The sequence below is a fragment of the Sciurus vulgaris genome (assembly GCF_902686455.1).
Source record: "Sciurus vulgaris genome assembly, chromosome: 3".
Lineage (NCBI taxonomy): Eukaryota > Metazoa > Chordata > Mammalia > Rodentia > Sciuridae > Sciurus > Sciurus vulgaris.
Window position 1 is genome coordinate 24,818,629 of NC_136463.1, and position 26,694 is coordinate 24,845,322.

The following is a 26,694-nucleotide window of genomic DNA, read 5'->3' on the forward strand; positions in this document are numbered from 1 at the left end:
AAATACATCTGCTTCACAATCAGGGCCTTCCCCCGCCCCCATTACTGGGGATTGAATCCAAGGGTACTCTATCACTGAGCTACATTCCCAATTCTTTTTACTTTTAATTTTGAGGTAGGGTTTCACTAAATTGCTGATGCTGGTCTTGAATTTGCAATTCTCCTGCCTCAGCCTCCCTAGCATCTGGGATCACAGGTGTGCACCACTGTACTTGGCTAGGTCCTCTTTTTCTTATAAACACAGAAAATAAATTTTCTTAGAAATGTAAGTATAAGGGCTGGGGAGATAGCTCAGCTGGTAGAGTGCTTGCCTCACAAGCACAAGGCCCTGAGTTCGATCCCGAGTACTGCAAAAAAAAAAAAAAAAGAAAAAGAAATGTAAGCATAAAGAGAATAAATTAGGGAGGCTAGGTGACCATAAATATAATCTTTCAAGAAAAAATAAATAAATAAAAGGTCAAGGGTCAAATAAGTTTTCAACTAACAATAAAGTACTATTAATATCCCCCCCTCCATTCTTCAACTTAAGAAAAACTGCAATGTGCCAAGTATGGCACATGCCTCTATTCTCAGCAATTTGAGAGGTTGAGGCAGGAGGATGCCAAGTTTGAAGCCAGCTTCAGCAACTTAGTGAGGCCCTACCTTGAAATGAAAAATAAAAAGGTCTGGGAGTGTAACTTGGTAATAAATTTCCAGAGGATTCAATTCACAGTACCAATCAAACCAAACACCTACATGTAATGAATTATTGACAATGCAAATTTCTGGGATATGAGAGCAGCAGTGGGAGGGTAGAAGATTCTCTTTTTTTGCTACTGGGGATTGAACCTGGGGCCTTGCGCTTGCAAGGCGAGCACTCTACCAACTGAGCAGTATCCCCAGTCCTCACTTTTCTTCTATAATCTCATGGGCTCTTTGGCCTTTTTACATCTACATGTATTTTCATATCTTAAAAAGAAATACATAATGGAGTATTATTCAGTCATAAAGAAGAATGACTATGACATTTGCAAGTAAATGGATGGATCTGGAGACTATCATGGTAAATTAAATAAGCCATTCTCAAAAAACCAAAGGTTGGAGGCTGGGGAAATAGCTCAGTTGGTAGAGTGCTTGCCTTGCAAGCACAAGGCCCTGGGTTCAATTCCCCAGCACCGCAAAAAAAAAAAAAAAAAAAAAAAAAAAAAAAGCCAAAGGTTGAATGTTTTGGCTGATATGTGGAAGCTAATCCACAATAAGGGAGGAGAGGGGAAGAAGAGATATTCAGTAGATTAAACAAATGGAAATGAAGGGAAAGGAGGAGGGGACAGGAAAAGGAAAGACAGTGGAATGAATCCAAAATAATTTTCCTGTGTACATATATGAATACACCATAGTGAATCTCACTATTATGTACATCCATAGCAATGGGGTCCTAATTAGAATAAGATATAGTCCATGTTTGTACAATTATATCAAAATGAATTGTCATGTATAAAAGAACCAATTTAAAAAAAGGAAAAAAAAAAAAAAAAAAAAAAAGGAAATCCATAGAAGCCAAGTGTTGGCACATGTGCACACATGTAATCCCAGAAACTTAGGAGGCTGAGGTAGGAGAATCACAAGTTCAAAGCCAACCTGAGCAATTCATTGAGACACTGTCTCAAAATATAAAAAGGACCGGGAATGTAGCATAATGGTAAAGCATCCCTGGAAGAAAGAAAGAAAAAGAGAAAAATACATAGTATTTCAAATCCAATATCTGAATATAATAATTCAGACATTTCTGAATTATTGCTGAATAAGTGAATTTAGCAAGGTTGCAGGATATAAGATAAATATACAAAAGCAACTAAATGTCTATATACTAGCAATAAACAAGTAAAAAATAATTAAAATTAAGAAAATTCTACTTATAGTAACATAAAAATGATCCAATACTTAGGAATAAATTTCCACTTGATCTTAGCCAAAAGACCAAGAAGCAATTTTAGGAAAAATTTAACAGAAGAAGTACAAAACTTTTCCTATGAAAAACTACAAAATATTGTTCAAAAAGTTTACAGAAGATTTAAATAAACAGAAAAACATCCCATGTCCACAAATCAGAAGATTTATTTGGTATTGTTAACATGGCAATACTCTGCAAATTGATGAACAGACTCAGCTCAAAACCCATCAAAATCTCAGGTGGCTGCGTTGAAGAAATTAACAAGCTGATCCTAAATATCATATAGAAATGCAAGGGACCCAAAACAGCCAAAACAATCTCCAAAAATGTTGGAGGACTCACACTTCTTAATTTCAAAACTTGCTAGAGCTGGGCATGTAGTAAGTGCGCACGTAAAAAAGTACATGCCTGTAATCCCAGCAACTCGGGAGGCTAAGGGAGAAGATCATAGGTTCAATCAGCAATTTAGCAAGACTCTAAGCAACTTAGGAAGACCTCATCTCAAAATAAAAAATAAAAAAGGGTTGGGGAGGGCAGGGGCTATAGCTCAGTTGATAAAGTGCTTGCCTTGCAAGCACAAGGCCCTGGGTTCAATTCCCAGCACCACAAAAAAAAAAAAAAAAAGGGTTGGGGATATGGCTCAGTGGTAAAGTCCCTCTGGGTTCAATCCCTGGCACCAAAAAGGAAAAAAAAAAAAAAAAACAAAACTACAAAACCATTGTAATCAAGACAATGTGGCACAAAGATGGACAAACAGTTCAACAGAATAGAACTGAAAGTCTGTAAATAAACCTGTGCATTTACAATAACTGATTTCAACAAGAATGCCAAGATAATTCAATGGGGAAAGAACTGTCTTTTCAATAAATGGTGAAATGGTACTAGGACAACTTTATATTCACGTGAAAAAGAATGAGGGTGGATCTCCTCCTCACACCATACACAAAAATTAACTCAGGATGGATCACAGACTTACTGTAACAGCTAAAACTATAGGCATCTTAAAAGAAAATCTGGACATTAATCCCCATTACTGTGGGTTTAGGTAAAACTCTTAAAATATAGTCATCCCTTGGTATGCAGAGGAAATTGGTTGTCAGACCACTAATGGACAACAAATCTGCAAATGCTCAAGTTCCTTACATAAAATGGCCTATTTGCATAAACCTATCACATCCTTCTGCTGTATACTTTTAATCACATATATAATACACACACACACACACACACACACACACACATACATACTTGTAATCATCACTAGATTACTTAGAATACCTAATACAATGTAAATGTCATTTAAATAGTTGCTATACTGAATTGATTAGGGAATAATGACATGAAAAAATGTCTATACATGTTCATAACAGATAAATTTTTTTTTCTTTTTGTGGTACTAGTGATTAAAACCAGTTCTTCTCTACCACTAGACTAAATTCTAAGTCCTTTTTATTTATTTATTTATTTTAAATTTTAAGACAGGGTCTTGCAAAGTTGCCCAGGCTGGCCTCAAACTTGTAATCCTCCTGCCTCAGTCTCCTAAGTAGTTAAGAATACAGGTATGTGCTGCCATGCCCATCAAGTTTTTTTTAAGTATATTTGATCTGAATCCACTCACTGATGAAGAACCTGTGGATACAGAGAGATGAATGTATAACAAATAACAACATGAAAAGAATAATAAGTAGGAACTCACTGAATCAAAAAATTGTTTTTTGGGGCTGGGATTATGGCTCAGTGCTACAGTGCTTGCTTAGCATGTGTGAGGCACTGGGTTCAAATCTCAGCACCACATATATATAAATGAATAAAATAAAGGTCTATCAACATCTAAAAAAAGAATTTTTAGGGCTGGGGAGATAGCCCAGTCGGTAGAGTGCTTGCCTTGTAAGCACAGGCCCTGGGTTCAATCCCTAACACCGCAAAAAAAAAAAAAAAAAAAAAAAAAAAAAAGAATTTTTAGAAAAAGAATGCACTTTAAAAAATTGTTTTTTAAAGGATAGAAAATAAAAAGACAGAATGGGAAGAAATACTTGCAAATCATTTATTTGACCGGGACTTACACTGAGAATATATAAAATACTCTAATAACTCAATAATATAAAGATAAATAACTTAATTTTAAAATGAGCAGAGTGAGTGGCTAGGAATATACCTCAGTGATAGAATGTCTGCTTAGTAGCATGCTCAAGGTCCTGGGTTTGATCCTCAGCATTCTTCTTTAAGTAAATAAGTACATAAATTTCAAAAATACAAATGAACAAATATTTTGAATAGCTATACAAATAGACAATAAATTTATGAAAATATATCAGTATCATTAGGAAAATGAAAACCAAAAGTATAATGAGGTATTACTTCATATGCACTAAGATGGCTATATTTTTTTAAAAAATGGTAAAAGTGCTGGCAAGAAGGTGGAGAAACTGGAAACCTCAGGCACAACTGGTGGAAATGCAAAATGGTACAGTTGTTTTGGAAAAGTATGGCAGGTTCTTAAAAAATTAATGATGGGGTTATTACCTTACAACCCAGAATTTTCCTCCTAGATATATGTTCATGCAAAAACATGAATGTTCACAGAAGCCTTATTTTATAATAGCCAAAAAGTAGATTCAACCCAAATATCTTCAACTAATGGCAGATAAACAGCATACAGTATAAACACATGATGGTTATAATCACATAATAATTCAATTATTAAAAGGAATTAAGTTCTGACACATGCTACAACACTGATGAACCTTGAAAACATTGTTAAGTGAAAGAAACTAAACACAAAAGGTCAAATATTGTATGATTCAATTTATGTGAAGTGTACCAAAGAGTCAAATTATAATAGGGAAAGAAAACAGATTTATATTTGCCAGAGGCTAGGAGATAGGGAGAATAGGGAATAACTGCTAATGGTATGAGTTTTTCATTTCGATATGATAAAAATGTTCCAAAATTGATTGTGGTAATCACATCACTCTGTGAATATAATAAAAAACTGCTGAATCAAATACTTCAAATAGGTGAATTAGCTGGGCACTGATACATGCCTGTAATCCCAGCAACTCAAAAGGTTGAGGCAGGAGGATCATAAGATAGAGGCAAGCACCAGCAACTTAGCAAGGAGGCCCAAAACAAGACCCTGTCATAAAATAGAAAAAATTAAAAATGCATGAATTTTACATTCTATGACTTATATCTCAATAAAGAAAGGAAGGAAATACACTAACATGAAAAGGCTTCTACTGGTCAAAGAGGAAAATCTGAGCTTCAATAATCATAATTGAAAAGAGTTGAAACGCACAGTGTTAGTCATCTGTCACTATGGAAAAACATGTAAGATAATCAACTTGAAGCTGGGCACAGTGGCACACACCTGTAATCCTGGTGACTCAGAAGGCTGAGGCAAAAGGATCACAAGTTCAAGGCCAGCCTCAGCAATTTAGCAAGACCTTGTCTCAAAATAAAAATGAAAAAAGGTTAGGGGTATAGCTCAGTGGTAGAATACCTCTGGGTTCAATCCCTAGTATACCTGCCCCCCCCCCAAAAATGATAATCAACTTATATATATAAAAATGTATAAAAATATATAAAATGTATAAAAATGTATAAATATATAAAAATTATATATATATATATATATTTTTTTTTAGTGGACACAATACCTTTAATTTATTTTTTTATGTGATGCTGAGGATCGAACCCAGGGCCTCATGTGTGCTAGGTGAGCATGCTACCACTGGAGCCATAGCCTCAGCCAAGACTTTTAGGGGGAAAAAGGTCATTTGGCTCAAATTTCAATCTACGGTTGCTAGGCGTGTGCCTTGGGCCTGTGGTGAGGCAGTATATCATGGTGGAAGCACATGGCAGGAAGGTGCTCACCTCATGACATCCAGGGAGCAAAGAAGGAAAGAAAGGGACTGGGGTTCAAATGCCCCTTTTCAAGGGCATGCCTCCAATGACCTAAAGTACTTCTACTGGGCCCCACCTCCTTCCCAAAGCTCTCTCCATCTCCCAATAGTGCCACAGGCTGGTGACCATGCCTTTAAGACATGGACCTTTGAAGGACACTCCAGATCCAAACTATTGTACCAATCAAGTATATATAAATTTCATATGTTCATACGATTTTTTTAAATGGTCACCTTCAAGGATGATGCAGAATCAGTTCATTATCTTGAAAACTGGTAATAAAGAAAAAGAATAAAGCATTTATCTGATTTTTTTATGTGAATTCAGTAAACAAATGACAGATGAGAGAAATCATCTCTGTAAAATTATGCAATATAAGAGCAGCGTATATATTTTTTGGGGGGGGGGATACTGGAAATTAAACCCAGGGACACTTTACCACTGAGCTACAACCCGTCCTTTTTACTAATTAATTAATTATTATTTTGGTACAGGGATCGAGCCCAAAGCGCTTAACAAGAGCCCCAACCCCAGCCCCCCACTCCTCCCACTCCTTTTTTAGAGACAGTGTCTTGCTAATGTGCTCAGGGTCTCACAAAGTTGCTGAAGCTGGCTTTGAGCTTGCAATTTCCTGCTTAAGCCTCCCAAGTCACTAGGATCATAGGCATGCACCCCTATGCCCAGCAAAAATGAAGTTTTGAATGTTAAGTAATTTTCATGTGTCACAAAATACTCATTTGCTTTTTTGTTTCCCCAAATGTAACAATGTAAATTTTTAAAAAATGAATTAAAAACTTAATTTAAAAAGCTTTAAAAATTAAAATAAATAAATGAATAATAGAGCAGGCTGTGGTGATACATGCTACAGTTTCAGCTACTTGGGAGATCAGATATTGGATAATAAGAACCATTGTTTTCTTTTTAACTTAAAAAAAATTAGGTTTTACACCTAATGATATCATGGATATATTTTTTTCCTTTTTCTTTTTGGCAATACTAGGGATTGAACCCAGGAGTACTTCACTACTGAGTTACAGCCTGTCCTTTTCATTTGATTTTAAGACAGGTTCTCATTCTTGCTGAGTTGCCAAGGTTGACCTGAACTTATAATCCTCCTGCCTCAGTCTCCTGAGTCACTGGGATTATAGGCATGTGTCACCAGTCATGGCTGAACAGTTGTTTATTCCCCCCGCCCCCCCACCCCAAGAATTGTTCCTCTCCATGGAAATCTTCAGCAAAAGGCAAAAGATTTATATGATCTGAAGAGAAACCAGAGTATGAATATACTTTTTTTAAAAATAGTTTTTAGTTGTAGATAGACACAAGAACTTGTTTTGTTTATTTACTTATATTTTTTTTAATGTGGTACTGAGGATCAAACCAGTATCTCACACGTGGGAGGCAAGCATTCTACCACTGAGCCACAACCCTAGCTCATCCTAGCTCATGAATATAATTTTTTTTTTAAGTTGTAGGTGGACACAATACCTTTATTTTATTTTTATGTGGTGCTGAGGATTAAACTCAGGACGTCACACATGCTAGGTGAGTGCGCTACCACTGAGCCACAACCCCAGTCCCCATGAATACACTTTTAAAATAGATATTATCTACTTGTCATAGCCAAAAGAAATCTAAAGAGAGATAACTGAGTATAAAGTGGTAGCCTGGATTGTATTCTGAAACAAAAGGAGGACTTTAGGTAAACAGGAAGTTTGAATATAACTAGTAATAATTTATTAATAGGAGTTCATGAATTGTGACAAACATAATTGTGAGTAATGTAAAATGTTACTAGTAGAAGAAATTGGGTAAGGAGGTATATGGGAACTCTATAATTTTCCTTTATAATCTTTGTAATTTTTCTATAAATATACACATATTCTAAAATACGATTTTGAAAAAATAATAATCTCTAAGAGAAACATACTAAAATATTTGCAGATGATATCTGGGATTTGCTCTAAGATAATAAGAACAAACCAAAAACTGATTTATGCATTTCAACATTATATTTCAACAAAGCAAACTAACAAAAAATACTAGTAGGCAATGAGGAGTAGACACATAATGTGGACAGGGTAGTGGTCATGGGCTGAATGAAGGCTGTTGAGGTTGGATAATAAGCATACAGGGTTTATTACACTATTCTCAAACTAAACAAATGAGCATAAGGAAGGAAAACCCAGAGTAAGACTGATTTGCAAACATTCATGAGAGTTGCTAGTGGGGGTTGTGTAGCCAGAGCAAGCAAGGGAAGCCTTTCAGTGGCATACTGTATGCCTCTAAGACAAGGATAAATCACTTCTCAGGAGAAGCCTGAAAACTCTTGATCACAAATCCCAAGGAAAGAAGTCCTGGTTTCTTTGACAAGAATCCATGAAATAATCTCTTCTGAATATGTTTAATATCTCATCAGCAAATATTTGAGTTTACTAGTATGCAAAAATATAACAAAGAAAAGGAAAGATAGTTCTTGCCCTGGAGAACCTGGTAATCAAATAGAGAAAAGACAACAACAAAGGTAACCCAGGAGCCACCTAGAGTGTCATTCACAAACATCCTGAATAGTGCCTCCTTTATAGGACTAAGAGGCCTAGATACCACTGTCTTAGAAGTCATGAAGAAAAGGAGTGTTTACTGTGTATCAGGCATTGTCTCAAATATTTTTCATGAATTATCTCTTGTATTTCTTAAAGCAATCCTGTAAGACAGGTATTATTATTACCCCCATTTTACTGCTGAGGAAATTGAGGTGGACAGATTCAGTTACATGCCTAAGATCACACAGTTAGTAACTAGCAGGGCTGGGGAGTGTCACTCAGGTGTTCTAGCTCCAGACCTCATCCTTTTTAACCCTATGGCATATAGCAATGGTTCCCAATTGGGGATGATTTTGGCCTCTGGAGACATATGATGACATACTTTTGATTATTACAACTGAGGGGGGAATGGTAGTGGCACATAATGAGTAGAAGCCAGGAATTCTATCCTACTAAACTTTCTCCAATGCACAGGACAGCTCCACACAACAAAGAATTGTCCATCCTAAAATGTCAACCCTGATATATAGGGAAGGCATGTCATTGAACAAGTAATTATAAGCTTAATGATGGTTACAAAAGAAGATATAACTGATTTCCTTAAATGTGAATATTTTAGAAGGTATTTTTTTCCTCATGCACTTCATATATGAAGATTTCCCAACTACAAAGGTCATGTGTACTTTGAGTTTGCTCTAACAACAGCAGAGATTTTGTGCCAAACACCCTCTTTATTGAGACTCCTGTGTAGAGTTGGGGGTTCAGTTCATAACCGTGAAATGAATGGGTCCAGACTGCAATCAGTACTAATAAACATGACTCTACCTACCTTCATTAGTTTCCAAAATATCAGCAAGCTCAAATTTCAATTTAATCAGTGCTACATTTCAGGTAACAAGAGTGGTGGTAAATAAAGCATAGGCTTTGTACTTTGGCCCAGGTCAGTTAAGTCACTATTAAAATAAGTATCTTGACTTCTGAGCCTCAGCCTCAGTTTCCTCATTGGCAAAATAAAAATAGCCTTTTTTTTTTTTTTTTTTTTAATGGACTGACCTATTAACTAACTTTGAGGTTGTTGTAAGAAATTAGAGATATCTCTTTTTGAGAGTTGCCTGGTTCTCCCACAAGCAGACCTTATTATTCTGACCTTGTCAATCATTGTTATGCTTGGTTCTGAGTTGAACATGTGTTCTTGCCTTTGTCTTCTTGCTTACCCCCTTTGAGGCTATGAGCTCTCTGAGGGTAGCGATGTGACTTATTTTTTTACACTAAATGACAAAATAAATGTTTGTTAAAAAAATACCCCCCCAAAAGCCACAAACTTTAAAAACTGCTTAGCAGAGTCAATTCCTGTGAAGAAGGATTCTAACTTCTTTTTGTGTGTGCACAAGCGCAGGCAGGCGGGGCGGTGTTACTGGGGATTGAACCCAGGGGCACACTAAGCTACATCCCCAGTCTTTCAAAAAACAATGTCCATTTTTTTAAGACAGGGTCTCACTAAGTTGCCCAGAATGGCCTTGAATTTGTGACCCTCCTGCCTCAGTCTCCTAAATTCGGACAACAGGCACATGCCATTGCACCCATCCTAAAATTTCCTTTTAACCAAGTCAACTGCATGAGACCTGACTGTGTTGACAGCACTGAGGCAAATACTAAATGAAGTGGGAATTAAAACAGTTCACACCTTGTCATGTCTTATTTAAATCACCAAGATTATACAAAACATTCCTGTCACCTGGCTCCATCCTATTCCTGATGTTCTGCCTAAAGCTCCCTGGCAACTCCTATTTTTTAGAGCAATTTCTTAGCACCCTGTTTAAGAATCTTAATTTGATTCAATGGGAAAACATGAAGTTCTCATTTTAAGTTCTGTTTGTATCCTATAATTTTCTCACATTAATGTGCTTGTCACTTTGCTTTACCCAATAATATAAAAGCAGACTCCTCCATATCACCCCTGTTCCCTTCCAAAAGAGATTATACAAATGAAGTGGGCAGAAAGCGTACATAACCACACCAGCATGGTACCAAATGGAGAGAAGTCTTCGTTTTCAACAACGGTAGAGACAACAAGATATAACAAAGAATGTCTACTCTTTGACAGCAAGTTTAGCACAATGAGGTAGGACCACAGCATATACCTTCTAACAGATTGCAACTGAATCTAGCTTCCTGGACACTCCCACTGCCTTTCTGTTGAACACTCAATCCTACCTTCCCCATTCCTGTGGAAATGACCTGAGAGCTCTCACCCTCTGTTTCACAGGTAAGTGTCAAGATGTTTGCATTAGAAACAAAAAGACATCTCAGAATGTCAAATGTTCATATGATGCCTGGGCATCAAAGGTTGGAGCAGTTTTCTCATTCAGGTGGTTGAAAAAGCAAAGATTCCTCCTCAGTTATATTGCAGCACTAAAGTACAAAGCCACTGGACTGTGTAGAAAAGTGCCATAATAGCCAGGAAAAAAAAAAACTTCAAGTAAGTGTGGCCTTTGTTTTGGGGGGGGGGGGGGACACTTGCGGGGAGGCGGGGCATTTTGATACTATATCGGATTATACTCATGTTAAATTAAATAATCAATACTATATCCTTACCTGGAACCCTGGATCTCAAGAAATAAAGAAACTTTCCATTCTTGGAATGCATGATGGCTCTCTTAATGAATTCTACTACAGATTGACAGCGATCCTCAAATTTGGGATGACACCACAGGCTGAAGGTTCCTGAAAAATTAAAAAGTAAAAACCTCAAAATTTAGTTTAAAAAGATCTAAGAGGAAGGTTTGAACATTTTTACACTGATTCGCACTTTTGGGAGGGCACAGTTTGTGGGCAAGCTGGGTCCAAGGTCCCTGAAGTCACCTGTTCCTGCTTATCTCACAATCAATGGGAAGAAAGATGTTAATAAGACATAAATTAGGTCTTACGAGGTTTTTATTAATAATAAATTCAAATCAGAAAAATATTATAATAAAAATATCTTGTCAAATATGAACATAAATCCTTAAGTCATAGACTTCCTATATTCATATGTACATATATATACTTATATGCTAGTGTGTGTACATATATAAACATATATACACGAACACGTCTATAAAATACACTTATGTCCTATAAAGACCATAAGAAAAGACTACCAATAGCACAATCAAGTTTAAATGATATCCCTGTAAAAGGATCTAAGTCTTCAAGCATTCACAGATTAGCTAAGACAGGCATAGCTGTTTCACGGGTCTCACTCATTCATGTGTGTGTTAAGCACAGAAAATCAAAATCTAAGTTTTTTCCTTCTTTTTTTTGGTACCAGGAATTGAACACCACTGAGCCACATCCCCAGGCCTTTTTATATTTTATTTTGAGACAGGGTCTTGTTAAGTTGCTTAAGGCCTCCCTATGTTGCTGAGACAGGTTTTGAAACCACAATCCTCCTGCCTCAACCTCCCAAACTGCTGGGATTACAGTTTTTTCCTTCTTTAAAATCCATGCGCCAGCGCTGGGATTGTAGATCAGTGGTAGAGCACTTGCCTTACATGTGTAAAGCACTGGGTTCAATTCTTAGCACTGCATATAAGTAAATAAATGAAATAAAAAATAAAGGTCCATCAATAATTGAAAAATTATTAAAAAAAAAAAAAACCCTAGGGGCTGGGGATATAGCTCAATTGGTAGAGTGCTTACCTCACAAGCACAAGGCCCTGGGTTCAAACCCCAGCAACACACACACACACACACACACACACACACACACACACACAAAACCTCAACTATGCCCCAACTTCTGACAAGGTTTCCACCTCAAATGTCAGAATGTCAGAATTCTAAAGGCCAAAGGGAATCTGAACTTCCATGACTTCAATAACACCAAAAAGAAAAACTCCAAAAACTAAAGCACTAGATTTCAAAAGAATCACCCAAAAAAAGCATACAAATAAAGGATACTACTCATACTAGGGAACTGTGATTTGAGTCTCTCTAGTTACTCTTACTACATCACTTTAAAAGATGAAGACAAATATGCCACTGCAAACTGACAACTGAAAGGCCTACAAGACTACTATTAAAAACTCCATTTATTCAAGGAAGAAATAGTCTCTTTGAACAAAAAGTAGTTGGGAGAAATATTTGCATGAGTTCTCATTCCTGGTGTCTCACCAGAAACTTAAAGGTTAAGCATTTATTCATCATTCCCTTAACATATTCATTTTCATTTTAACAGGTTTAACAAAACACTCTGAAATGATTTGTCCTGCATTTTGGTATTGTCTGTTTGATTTTGGTTTTTAGGAACAGCAGGAAATAGGCAGTAGTCTCCCTATTATTCAATTCATTCTCAGGTCTTTGGATTGAAGGTCTTTTCTCTTCCTATACCTTTAAGGTAGAGGAAACGAAGGCCAAAGCTACACTGACCTAAACAGCCACTTCCTTTTTTATTTGTAGCATATGCAAGGATTTTGATAAAAGATATGCCACCAATGACAAATACAAGTTTCAGACCCAAGTCAAATACAGACTGCCTCAATACAAAAATCAATCCAGAGAGCTGTGTTAACAAGTCAGCTCACAGATAATCTGTGTACCCAAAACACCACATGACCACAAAGGAAGACATATCACTAGGAGGACAGCAGATAGTCTAAAGCACATGGATCCCACAAACTTCAAGCATTCCAATGAATGCTTTCTAAGAAACTACAAACCTGACCTAAAGAGAAAATTGTCATCGCCATGCTGTCTGGCAGGAAGTGACTATCAGACAAAGGTCACTATTAGACAAAGAAATTCAGAACAGGACAATCGCAGGATCTCTGGATGGTAAGTGTAGTTATAAATAAAACTTAGGAGAATTTGTATAATGGTCCTAGGTTATTTCTTACTTCTACCAAGAGTTTTACTGGCTCTGTAATCAGAAGTATCTTCAGTAATTTTGTTCCTATTTAGGAGACAAGATGCTGAGGAGACTTTTAAATGGAACCTTAGGGCTGGAGATGTAGTTCAGTGGTAAAGCGCTTGCCTAGCATGTACAAGGCCCTGGGTTCAAGTACCAGTACTGCCATAAATAAATAAATGGAAGGAAGAACCTTTCTTCTCCCTTTCCTACCGCCTCTCCAACATTTCTTCTAGTAACTAAAACCAGAGCCCATATCAACTTTGAATAAGTCCATAAGAATTCTGCTCCTATTCCTAGTTCCATTCCTATAAATCCTTCCTATGAAAAGGTCAGGTAGTAAAGGTAGAAACAGGCAAAGGGGGAAAAAGACTCTCATAACATCAGCACCTCTTACCTCTGTAGTGCTCCATTCTAGTGTGGTGGGTGATACCCTGTGATCGGAAACTGAGGCTCAGGATATAACGAGGATCAGAACTGTCCCGTACCAGGAAAGAACCATCTGGCTTCCCTTTCAGCTTCATCTCTGCATCTTCCCAATTCATTGGTCCCCAATACCAACCACACTATCAAAGGTAAGAAACAGACATGTGATTTAAAGAACAGAGAAATGTCAATGTTTTCAGCACAATCCACTTACTAAAGGACACCCCCAGTCTCCAAAACGTTTGAGTAGGCAAAAATCACTACAAGTGTCAGCAATGGCGATGAGACTCATTTTACCTTTAGTCCTTCAAAGTAATGGAAAACTAATTCTGTAAGTCCTTTACCAAGGCAAAAGGAAAGGAAAGGAAAGGGGGTGGGGAGCAAAGGGGAAAGGAGGAGAAGGAGGAGAGGGGAGGGGAGGGAGAGTAGGAAGGGAAGGGACGGGAGAAGGGATTTTAAATTGAACAACTGAACATTTCCCTACAACCTTCCTTCATCATGTTCACATTTTCCCCCTCAAATTCAATTTTATTACATCTCTTGTAGAATTAACAAAAATAGCACAGTATTTTCTCACTGTAAATACAGAGGCAAGCAAACTACTCTTCCTCTAAAATCAAGGAGGGTCTTGGCATAGAACATGTACATGAAAGGAAAGGTGGGCTGCCATTCCTCAGGCACCACCTACCTTCTCCAGCTCTCGAAGGCTGGCTGCAAAGCTGCTGGAGTCAGGCCGGTAGAGAGGACACTGGAGGTGCTGGGGGGGCTGGCTGTGTAGGGATTCAGCTGCTCGGATGGGGGCAACCCGGGGAAATGCATCTGCAGGGTAAGAAAGTGGGGGTCACTTGTTTACCATCATTGCTCCACCCATAGACAGACCCTCCCCCCAAAAAGAGATGCTAACTGAAGAGGGGCAAGGCATTAGAAGCTAAGCTGGAAAGGTGGAAGCCAAAGCAGTGGGAAAGAGCTGGATGGGCTGGAACAAAAAGCTGTGTGGGCTTGTGTAAGCTGTGAAGGATGGGTGGGGGCATTTAACCCCAGGAAAGGGGTAAGGGAGCTGCTCACTAACCTGACTAAGGTGACTACTTCAGGGGCTTCACCAGCCTAGAGCGATTCCAACTTCTCCCACCTCGAAGTGAAGTGCCGGTAAAGCAGCCTTGGAAATAGTGACTGGCTTACTTGCCCAGGAAGAGTAACGATTTTGCCAGGCAAGTAGAAAACAATGCTGATTTCATTCATTTTATTCCTTGGGTACTGGAGGTTGGCAAAGCAGGTATGGGCTACTAAATGCTTGGTACTTATTTACAAGGCTGCAGTAAATACTAAAAGCTTAGAAAAACCACAGAACTTTGAAAACCAGCAACATACTAAACCTCCTCACTATCCTGAAATTAATATAATTTCTTATGTGATATCTACCTAAGGATCACAAAACAGTCTTAGTAGCAAAGAGATGAAAAATACAACAGTCTTTCATTCCTAAGAAAAATCAGATTCACCTCCACACAGAAACGAGTTAGAAAAAACTGATCTCCGCCTCATTTCCAAGGAGTTCTGGTCCAGCCAAAGGGGAAAAGATTTAAGTTTTCTCATAGTTATTTCCATAAATAGATTTCTCCCATCCTTCAATTCTTATAAGTCTTGTCTCTAAGCTAAGCTAACCTGGGGCATGGGGTGGAGGAGGCGGAGGTAGGGGGAAAGACTGCAGGGAAGACCCCATCGGAGCCACAAGGACGGATGTAGGCAGCGTCCCACTGATATCATCTAGAAGAGAGAACAAAAGCAAAGAGGTTCAGAAAAATGAGCACAGAATGAGTGAGGTGAAGGCAGAACAGAGGGAGAAGGATTATTGGGCTGCCCTCTGGGGCAAGTTGGCCTGACCTTTACCCCATCTTTTTGCACAGAGGATAACAATCACCTTAATTTGGTTTGCTCTGCTTAGAAAGCAGGAGAGTAAGGATATTTCTAAAGCAGTTCAATAGCAGTAGATTCAGGGCAAGATAAATGAAAAGCTAATTAATGGACAGTAAATATTGCAGCATGCAGGTAAGACACCCGTTTAACTGCCTAGGGAGATGACAGGGGTGCTGAAAAAGGGACATGAAATAATTGGGTCATCATCAGAAACCCAAAAGTTCGTCTGGCTCCTGACAAAGAACAAGGCCCTAAATCTCACCCTCCCACTAGGGAAAGATAGCACAGAGGGGAGGAAACTATACCTAGGAGGCTGAGGCTTCTTCTTGGAGGAGGAGGGGGAGTTGGAGGGTGTGGAGAAGTCAGGCCCCGCTGAGAAATGTCCACGTCCACAAGCGACACTGTTTCACCTGAGGAATTCATGGAGCAAGTGTGTTACAGAAGCACCTTGCCCAAAGCTGAGGCCAGAAGCAGATGAAAGTAAAAGGGCAAGCAAGGGTGACTAGAGGTTCGTGGCTCTTAAAAAGTTCAAAATCTAATGCTCATAAGCATTAGAACACTAGTCAATTTAACTAGTCAATTTAACTGCAGGGTTAGCTGCATGCAGATAAAGGTTCCAGCATTCGCCTGGATGGCTTTCCATAACTAGATTTTCCAGAGTATTCACCTATTCGAGAACCTAGCATTTATCAGTTCCTTCCTAATAGTTGAGGTTACAGAGTTTGAAAGTGGATTTATGACACTAAAACTACTTCCTCAGTTACTAAGTCGGAGATAAGCTTAGAGGAAGCTTCCCAGTAGGAACTTGGTTAGGGTGATTCATGATTTCCCTTACTTGCCAGTATGTCATGCAGTTTTGTTCTATGTTATATCCTGTACTCCTTGCCACCCAACTCCACCTAACCACTCTCCACTAAGTCACCAGAAAATGAAGCGTATATTCTAAGGCAGGTTAATGGTCAGGGATAGGTTCTGAAGTCTTCTCTACAGAGCAGAACTCAGAATGTTCCTAATTTAACCCTTGAGATGTTACTTCCAACACATTCTTCTCATTCAGGCCTGAATTAGCCCCTTAAGTTAGTATTTAAATGTTTCAGGTTGAGAAAAATGAGGTGGTCGATATCTTTAAAAGGCCAAGAGGCAGGTTTTCAGAATCTAAATTTTTTTTACAAAGGTGTTTTTTTTTTTTTTTTTGGGGGGGGGGGGGTACTTGGGATTGAACACAGCAGTGATTAACCACTGAGCCACATTCCCAACCCTTTTTTATATTTTATTAGAGAGAGGGTCTCATCCAGTTGCTTAGGGCCTCGCTAAGTTGCTAAGGCTGGTTTTAAACTCGCGATCCTCCTGCCTCAGCTCCTCAGCCGATGGGATTATAGGTATGCACCATTGTGCTCAGCTTAACAAAGTTCTTGAACATTAAGATAAGCAGAGGGGGGCTGGGGTTGTAACTCAGTGGTAGAGCACTTGCCTAGCATGTATGAGGCAATGGGTTCAATCCTCAGCACCACATAAAAATAAATTTAAAAAATAAAGGTATTTGTGTCTATCTTGCAACTAAAAATATTAAAAAAAAAAAAAAGGGGCTGGGGATATAGCTCAGTTGGTAGAGTGCTTGCCTCTCATGCCCAAGGCCCTGGGTTCAATCCCCAATACCACACACACAGACACACGCACACACAAAAGGATAAGCAGAGAGCTAGAGGTGTAGCTTAGTGCGATTGTCTAGCATGCCCAAGGCCCTGAGTTGCATGCCCAGTACTAAAGGGGTTGGGGAAGAAAAGTTCTAGGAAGCTGGTAGAGCCTCATCACACAGCTTGGTAACTGAAAGCCTCATTGCCCTGAGCAGTGTAACAGGCCCAGAGAAGTGTCTTTCCTGGCAGGTCAGAGAGATCTATGTTATAGGTGTAGCACTTATATAAAAGATGTAATTCCATAATTTTAGGTGTTTGAACCTAAAATTACAAATGTGTGTATTTCTTACTTTAAGGAGAAAATAATTGGTAGCTAGAAAGACACATTGCCAACAATACACAAAATTTTTCTTTCTTTCTTTCTTTCTTTTTTTTTTTTTTTTTAAGACAGGATCTTGCTATGTTGCCTAGGCTGGGCCCAAACTCACAATCCTCCTGCCTCAGCCTCTCTAGTAGCGGGGATTACAAGTGTGTGGCACTGCACCTGGCTTTAGTATACAATTGTTCAATTCTAGGCTTGGAGTAAGAACAGAGACCTCCTTCTCCACTATAATAGATGTCTACACAGATACTAACTCACTTGTTCTGACAGCTCACAGTTTACCCAAATGGGGGGGTCCTACTGGTCTGCTTACCATCTTTCAGAAATATCCATCCCAAATCATAATTCTTCCAAACACCTTTTTAAGGGACATAATATCCAAAAGAATTTGAAGTTGGGATTTTTTTAAAAGGCTTCTCATTCACAACCAGTGATTATAATTAAGAAACTTTTTTAAAATGAGAATATTCAGTTTCTAAGAGTTGAGGTATGTTAAAGACCTTTGCTATAATAGCTTATTCAATCAGGAGCTTCACACCCAACTAGCGGAACAGAGGGTCTCCCTATCTAAAAAAATTCCCCATAAAACAAGGCAGCAGCTACCCATTACCCGCAGGACATTCAAACAGCCTTTCTATTTTAGCAGCTGTGCTCCTGCTGCAAGAGGAGAGACTTAAATTAGACAACATGAAGAACTCTTAACAGCTGCAAAAATTGCTCACCCCTAAAATGAGTAAGACAAGAGCTCATGTAATCCTCTTTGCCCAAAGTCTTTAAAAATAGATCAGATACTATGGATCATTTTTATTAGAAAATCTATGAACTCCCTTAGAAGCAGGGACAGGAATTATATGACTAGAGAGTCTTTTATGCTTATCAATTTATAATTTCTACATTTAATTTATTTGTGATGACCCTGAATTAAGCACTGCCTAACTGCTAAGGCCACCCAATCACCAAAAAGCAGACTTTACCTCCAAGTTTAAAGCATCCAAAGTCAAGAATACATTCCACACCATAAAAATAGCCTTATCCCAAACCCAGTGGGCATGGAATGAAGGAAATTACTGCAGACATGCCTGAAGCTCCCCCTGTGATGCATCTGCAAGTGTATTTCCTGACAGGTCTCAGAACACTCCTGCTTTCAGATATTAGAAGAAAAAGGTATCATCCTTACCTGTGAACAGGGGGCTGAAGGAGACCGGAGAAAAGGCACTTTGAGTTCTTGTCAACCTGGGTTTCCTAAGGGGCAAGAAAGCACACAGAGAATAAAGAGGAGAAATGAACATGAGTGCATTTAAATCATTACTACACTCAATTTCAGATGCAGTGAAAAACAAAGCACACCTAGTCATTGTCAGCAACACTTTTCTAAAAAAGCCTTAAATGTAAAGGAGAGTAAAATAATTAAGGCAATTCCATAAGTAGATTTGGCTACCAAATTCACCAGCCTACAAAGCAATGAGAAATCCCTCTGGATCACTCCAAACCCAGCACATTCAAAGAGTAAAGCACCTTGAATGGTAATTAGCAAGTCCATTTCAAGAGGAAGTAAGTTGGACACAGCGTTGATTTTCATTTGGGAACCAAGACAAAGCTCTAGACCTGAGTAGGTGCCAGCTTACAGCAACAGCTTTCCCTCTGGGCTTGCATTTAAGAGTAGGAGGTCCCAAAGGGAGCCAGGGAACATATTCTGACCTGAGAAGAACACTACAGAAGCACTGCAATCTTCAACCACAGAGACCTCTGAATTCTACACAATTGCCCTGAGGCGTGGGCCAATACCAAGGTTCACAAGATCGTCACTTCAGGGGCAGTTCCCTGCCTAGCACCCAATGGCAGCCCCTTCTCTCTGAGCTCCTCTTTCTTTTTCAGGGACCACCTGAAAACTCAGATCACACCCCTGCCCTTTTTTTTTTTTTTTTTTGGCAGTAAAGAGGATTGAATCCAGAGTCTCATATATGCCAGGCAAGTACTCTACCACTAAGATGCATCCACTTTTTGTATTTTATTTTGAGACAGGGTCTTTCTAAGTTGCCCTGGCTGGTTTTGAATTTTCAATCCTCCTATCTCAGCCTCTGGAATCACCAAATTGCAAGCCCGCATCATCACTCCAGGTTCTAAATCTCCTTTAGTTTACACCCCAAAGGTGACTTTGGTTTCTACTAATTTCAACTGGCTTTTCAGCAAGAAATGAAAGAAATTCAAAGACTCCAACTAGACTTTCTAGTCAGAAATGTACTATATTTAAAAAACTCAACTCAGGATGATTGAATTGACTACAAGAAAAGATCTTGTTGAGGTGAGGAAAACAGGCTACATACTGACACAAGTTTCTCAAAATTAACAGAACTGGTGCACACCTGTAATCCGCAGATCAGAGGCTAAGGCAAGAGGATTACAAAATAAAGGCTAGCCTCAGCAACTTCAAGAGGCCCTAAGCAACTTCTTGAGACCCTGACTCAAAAAGTCAAAAAGGACTGGTGATGTGGTTCGGTGATTGAGTGCCCTCCCTACATTCAACAATTCCTATGGGGAGGGGTGCGGATACCACAACACACAACTATATCTCAATAAACTAGACTTGAAAAAAGTCCCAACCCAGGATTGACTGAATGACTACATGTGTTATAGCTATAATTATGGTATTACAGGGCCTGACTCCAGGCCTGATTGCAGGCTCACTTTTCAAAAATATTCTCACCCAAAGGATAAATAGACTTAATTCTTTTACTTTTCTTTTCTTTTTTTTTTGGTGCTAGGGATTGAACTTAGGGCCTTGTGCATGCAAGGCAAGCACTCTACCAACTGAGCTATATCCCCGAACTTATTTCTTTTTAACAATCAATTGCAAAAGCAAAGAAAATCCAAAATGAAATCCTATTTAAAAATTATCTGACTTCAGAGATGTTTATGCAATTATAATTTAAGATGGATGTCTATTCATCTCAGAATTCCAAAATCATATCATGAAGATTTTACTCAGAAAGAGCTGAAGCACAGGTAGTTTCCTTCTCCTGAACCTGTCATCACACTCCCTCTGCAACCTCCTGCTGAGAGGTGAAGGGTCTAATGACACACATTGTGAATACCTCACCCACAACACACACAGGAGATACTGGCTACATAAAAACTATACAACCACACATAGCTCCTCTGTTTAAAAAAGTTTTTAATGACTGCAGCTTAGTGCCAACAATCCAAGGGCTACAATGGAAAGTTAATTCTACTGGACATGAACTTCTGAAGAGGTTCCTAACTGACTTTTCTTCCCTAACTTGTGGTTACAACATTAAACTAGGCAAGTAGAAACCCAAAGCACTAGCCTTTCAAAAGGTTCACACCTCAGCCATTTGGCTGTATGCCTCCTTTCAAAGGAAGCTGCATTACTCTGCCATCTGCCCATGCTGGGGATGAGTCTTCAGTGCCAAGCACTGAAGAACGGCAGTACCCAAATGCACATATCTTGTGGAGGCCTTCTCACTTCAGCTCATCATCTTCTCTTCCACCCCCGACATTCTGAAGAAGAGAATCATAGTTTCTAGAACCTAGAAAAACATCTGAATCTAAAACCAGGCAGAGCTATTTGAGAGCACCAGGATAGTTCTTTTCCTGGCAAATAAGGGTGCCCTGAAGCTGGAACTAAGAGGTAAAAGGTCCCTAAGGCTGAATAAGACTAATAATAAATATGTGTGCTTCTTTCATTCTTTGGGAGATGCTGCCTAACTAAAAATCCAAAGTGGTTTCTACCTCAGGGATCCTGAGAGCATTCTAATAGCAGTCACTCAGGAAAAGGCCAATCTAGATGACTACTAAAAAAAAAAGAAAAAAAGAAACAAACAAGGGAACAAGGGAATGATTAACATAAAATTGAGAATGGCAATTACTTGGGGGAGGAACAAAATGTAAACAGGAAGCAACACTCAGGTCTTCAAAGGTACTGATAACATTCTACACATTTGCTAAGCTTCTCAAGTACATATATTTTCTATACCTTCTTTTGTATATAGAAAACATGGAAAGATGAAAGTTCATTCTAAGTGGATGTCCTGTTTTTTTTCCAGAGCAACATGAATAATGTGGCTCTAGATAAACATTTTAAACGAATTCTCTATACTACATCCCTGTGTTATTTATTCCTCCCCAGATCACCTTGACAAACATTAGAGTACAAAGTTAAGCCACTGTAACTTTGCCAGTGAGCCATTTGAATCTTAGCAGCAGAGACATTTGAGTGGTAGCATGGGCTGGGGGTAAAATTTGGTGGGTTATTCCTCTGGTGACAGGACAGGGGCAGATAGCATAAAGCAAAGGTCTTCTTAGAGGCTAGCAGTCTTTTGTCTGAGCTATGTCACCACCAGTGCTGTAGATGGCAAAAGAGACAAGGCTTCCGTCCATTTCCAACCTGCGAATTACTATTTGTACTGCAACAGATTTATGAGATAAAAGGAGTTATAAGCACTAAACTGTACAGGATGACAACACACAGATATAACCATTGGCCAGTTTTCGAATTCCTTGAAACCTAAAATAAAAACAATGAAATAATAAGCCCACCCCCTCTTGTCCATAGTTCCTCTATTGATGCCCTAAGACTTACAAATATCCTTTTCTAAAGTAACTTCCAAGTTGGATGCCCAAATACCAAGCTTAGAAGTCCCAATGTACCTCTGCCCCTGCTAAAGCACACAGCGCCAAGTCAGGCAGCCCGTGCCATTTCCAACACATCATAAGCCAGTGTCTGTTCATGTGCTACAGGCACAAAACCATGTGTTCATTTTTAGTTCCAATACACAGACATCTGTGCAGCAAGGTCAGATCCAAAACTACATCATAAACCAACTAAAGAACCTACAGATGAAACTTCCAGGAAAATCCCAAGAGGCATAGTCCAACACCTAAAATCTTAAGAATGATGTTGGCCAGGAGAATGTTAAGTGAAAAGGCACAAGATTCAAACACACAGATATTTCTTAAAGCCAGGGAGCTCAATTCTAAAAGAGTTGCCAACCACAACCACTTTGTGGAAAAATAGTTAAAAAGATCAATAGACCCAAAACCCAAATATAAAGACAGAACTTCCTCACCACAACATAAAATCTTTCAACTCTCATACTATGACTCAAAAAGGCACCCTTAGACCTGAAGACCCAAGGAAACAATAAGAAAGTTTTCTCCTGAATTGATAGGTCTGTCCATGACAGCAGGGCCTCAGAGGCCAAGGCAGCTTGCCTCACTATTCAGAAATATATTTTTCAGGCTGGGGAGATAGCTCAGTCAGCAGAGTGCTTGCCTTGCAAGCACGAGGCCCTGGGTTCGATCCCCAGTACCACAAAAAAAAAAAAAAAAAAAAAAGAACTATATTTTTCTCTCCAACAAATAGACAAATGAAAACTACCACAGACCTGTTGTCCATTTCTCCACCTCACAGCTATGAAGACTACCCATAATCGCCCCAACTGTTATCTTGGTAAAGACAAATCTTGAGGGCTAGGGTTATGGCTCAGTGGTAGAATGCTGGCCTAGCACTTTTGAGGCACTGGGTTCGATCCTCAGCACCACATAAAACAAACAAACAAATAAATAAATAAATGGTATTGTGTCCATCTACAACTAAAAAATATATATATTTAAAAAAAAAAAAAAAAAAGAAGTGGCCTACAAGGACAGACCTTGAATGATTAAAAAAAAAAAAAAAAAGACAGGGGGCTGGGGAGATTGCTCAGTCGGTAGAGTGCTTGCCTTGTAAGCACAAGGCCCTGGGTTCGATTCCCAGCACCTCCCAAAAAAAAAAAAAAAAAAAATCTTGAAAAGTGAACAAGGTATCCATTACAACCAAGCGTGTATTATGTGATGATTCAAAAAGGGCAGATCAAATGCTATTTTTCACCAAATCCAAAAGAACACAATCAGCTCAACATATGTGAACAGGACAAGGGAACTCCACTGGTTTTCCTGAAATAGGACAAAGTTCTATATTATGAGGCCCACAGGCATCAAGCCCAGTTCTCTGAATTCCAACATATGTGTGGTATATAAGGCCTAGCCCAGTTCCCAAGAACAGAAACCTGAGTAGTTGGCAGACCCATTTCTTACTTCACTTAAAAAGAGTTCTCACTGAGAGTACAGTGGTGCATGCCTGTAATCCTAGCTACTTGGGAGACTGAGGCAGGATCATCATAAGGTCAAGGAGAGGCTCTGAAACTGCAACTTAGTGAGACTGTCTCAAAAAAAAAAAATAAAAAAAAAAAAAAGGATGGTGGTGTAACTCAATGGTAGAATGCCCCTAGTACCATAGGCAGGGAGGGGAAATCTCTAGGCTAACTCATACTACTCTTAAGGCTCAGAATTATCCAGTCAGGTCCTCTTAGCAGATTCCAAAGCATCTGAAAGGAAGTCAAGTTTTAGTTAGTTTTAAAATATAGAACTGCTAAGCCTTATAAAATGATGATTGGAAGTGCTTTCTAATAGATAGCTGTGGGAAAGGTAGATGTTAAGAGTGAAGAGAATTATGCCTAGAGGTTACCGTAAATGCCCCAAATTATACAGCAATGACAGCAGAGGCCCATAATTAACTTCAATCAACAATGAGGAAGAAGGCATATACCCTTTGGCAAAAGACTGAAATTTCTCACTGCTTCCATGTCCTACCAATCAAAATAAGAGAATAAGCTAAAAATTCAAACTCATCCTTCCTCCCAACATAGCGGACTTGCTTAGGAGGTGCAGATCCACAGAAATCACAACTACCCTGGCCAGACTCACCAATTTTCTCACAGCTGTGAGGCTGCCAACAAGACTGGCACATAGTAAGCTGTGGAAAAGCTAACAAGCAGCAGCAAATCCAATGCACAGAAAAAATTTACCAATTCAATCTTATTACTTCTTTTCCAAAAAGCACAAAATATTCCATCTAGATTTTTCTTGTCTTTATTCTACCCCTGTAAGAACAAGAATAAGACAGCTATAGCTCTCCCATTTTATAGATTAAAAAAAAAGACAAATTCAACCTCCATCTCACAGATGATGTTGGGGGTCGAAAGGGAATATAGACCTTTGCATTCTCTATACAACATGCTGCCTTACAAACAGCAGTCATCCAAACATTTAGACACAAATACCTAGCTCTTCTCTAATTCATCAGAAAAAGCCTTTGGACCAAAAAATGTAATTCTCCAGTGCCCTGAACTAAGCTTCTTTGCAGATGTACAGCCCAATTTGCTCTGCAGCAGAAATCTGTATTGTGCTTAGTGTGAAGGTTGGTGACAGAGCAGCCAATGACCATTAAATTCTGCTTCCAAAGGCAAAAAACCGTATAATGTTATATGCCTTTTCCTCTTCCTAATCTATTAGATGTAACAGCTAATTTCACGCCACACCTCATATTTGGTGTTTCTGAAATCTTAGACCAAATCCTGGTCAATATGGAACAAAGGCAAGACAAACCACAAGAAAATTAGCAATCTATCCTATGTCTTTACACATAGCTTCAATCCTACTCTCCACCCTCATCTGATGAAAATTTCATCTCTATTGGTAAGTGGAGCATCAAATGCAGAGGTGACCACACACACACACACAAAAAAGCTGTTTCAGCAGACACACACTTTTCAAGACCTAAACTCCCAGCAAATGAATTCATCGGGAAGCAAATGTAGAAATATGGGCCTACCTAAAGGGGCACCACATTGATTTCTTTAAGGAGTTTGGGTCTGGCCTGATCCCCAAGATAATAAAACCCATGGCAGACCTGTTCAGAAAGGGCAAGAAAGCCAAATCCAGCTCACATTTTCCTCCTGGAGTATTCTAGTTTCTTTGAGAAGTCAAGGGATATTTCCCAGTCCAGAATCAACTGGGGGTTTAATAAAAATTCAAATTTTTGCTGGGCATGGCGCATACACTTGTGGTAACAGCTACCTGTTAGGCTGAAGCAAGAGGACTACAATTTCAAGGCCAGCTTTGGCAACTCAGTGAGACCCTGTCTCAAAAAAAGGGACAGAGAAGTGGTTCAGTGGTGAAGTGCCTCTGGGTTCAATCCCCAATACTGCAAAAACAAAAACAAAAATTCAAAATCTTGGGGGTTTCATATATACAGATCTTTTCAAAAAGACCACCAGTAATTCTGGTACACAGCAAGGTTGTCAACTTATCAACTTATACAATCTGCTGACCTTTATACCTTTTTTTTTCCTTTGGGGGGGGGCATGTATCAGAGATGGAACCCAGGGGACCTCTACCACTGAACTACACCTCTAACCCTTTTTATTTTTTATTTTGAGGTAGGGTCTCAATAAGTTGCTGAGGCTGGCTTTGAACCTGTGATCCTCCTGCCTCAGCCTCCCAAGTAGCTGAAATCACAGGCATGTGCCACAACTCCTAGCTAGTCTGCCTATTTGTGACTGCCAATGTGTTTCAAGAATCCACAACAGCAGTTATCACAAGGGAAATCTCATTTCATTGACACAAAAGTTGACAGCTTTCTAAATTGGTAATACAGATCTAATGCTAGATGTCAAAGATCAGTCCACCTTTTAGAGATGCAAGAAAAAAGCTCAATGCCTAATTCTGGAATTTTCATTAATCAGTCTAGAACTCATACACTAATGTCTATATCTTATTCAAACTCTCAGATGGGCTTGAGAGATAGAGCAAAGCTATTTTCTGTTTTCACAGGCAGTAGTCAGTACGTAGGAATTAGATAACAAGTACATCTAAAAGAACAATCAGGAAAACATTACAATTGAATACAGATGCCCAACAGATAGCTGGCCTATAACTACACAAGTTCCTTAGGTCATTTGTATACTTGAGGGTGAAGGAGAGTAGGGTGCAGGTAAACAGAATAACAGGATGGTCAAGACAATAAACAAGGTAAAGGGGTCACACTTTTTGCCCGAAATACCAAACATTTCCATCCATTTCTTTGCCCCAAAGGCCCAAATATTTCCAGCAATCTCCCTGCTGGGGTAAGGTGGAAAGACACTTTGGAAGAAATGAAAAATAGCAGGGCCAGGGTGGGGGTGGGCAGTGGGTTTCAAATCATCTCCAGAGAGATGCTAACCAACTGAGAAG

General features: G+C 39.0%; 1 protein-coding gene across 3 annotated transcripts in view; it reads right to left on the reverse strand.

Moving 5' to 3' along the window:
* SOCS7 (suppressor of cytokine signaling 7) overlaps positions 1–26,694 on the reverse strand; it is a 42,955-nt gene that overhangs the window by 14,634 nt on the left and 1,627 nt on the right. The window contains exons 2-7 of one of the 3 annotated variants that reach the window (XM_079134737.1): positions 18,800–18,864; positions 15,912–16,016; positions 15,355–15,456; positions 14,381–14,511; positions 13,664–13,832; positions 10,974–11,102 (exon numbers count right to left, since the gene is read on the reverse strand). In XM_079134737.1, coding sequence (XP_078990863.1) covers positions 10,974–11,102; positions 13,664–13,832; positions 14,381–14,511; positions 15,355–15,456; positions 15,912–16,016; positions 18,800–18,864 — 701 coding nt within the window. The remainder of the gene's footprint in view (positions 1–10,973; positions 11,103–13,663; positions 13,833–14,380; positions 14,512–15,354; positions 15,457–15,911; positions 16,017–18,799; positions 18,865–26,694) is intronic. The other 2 variants (XM_079134736.1, XM_079134738.1) reach the window with 2 other exon arrangements.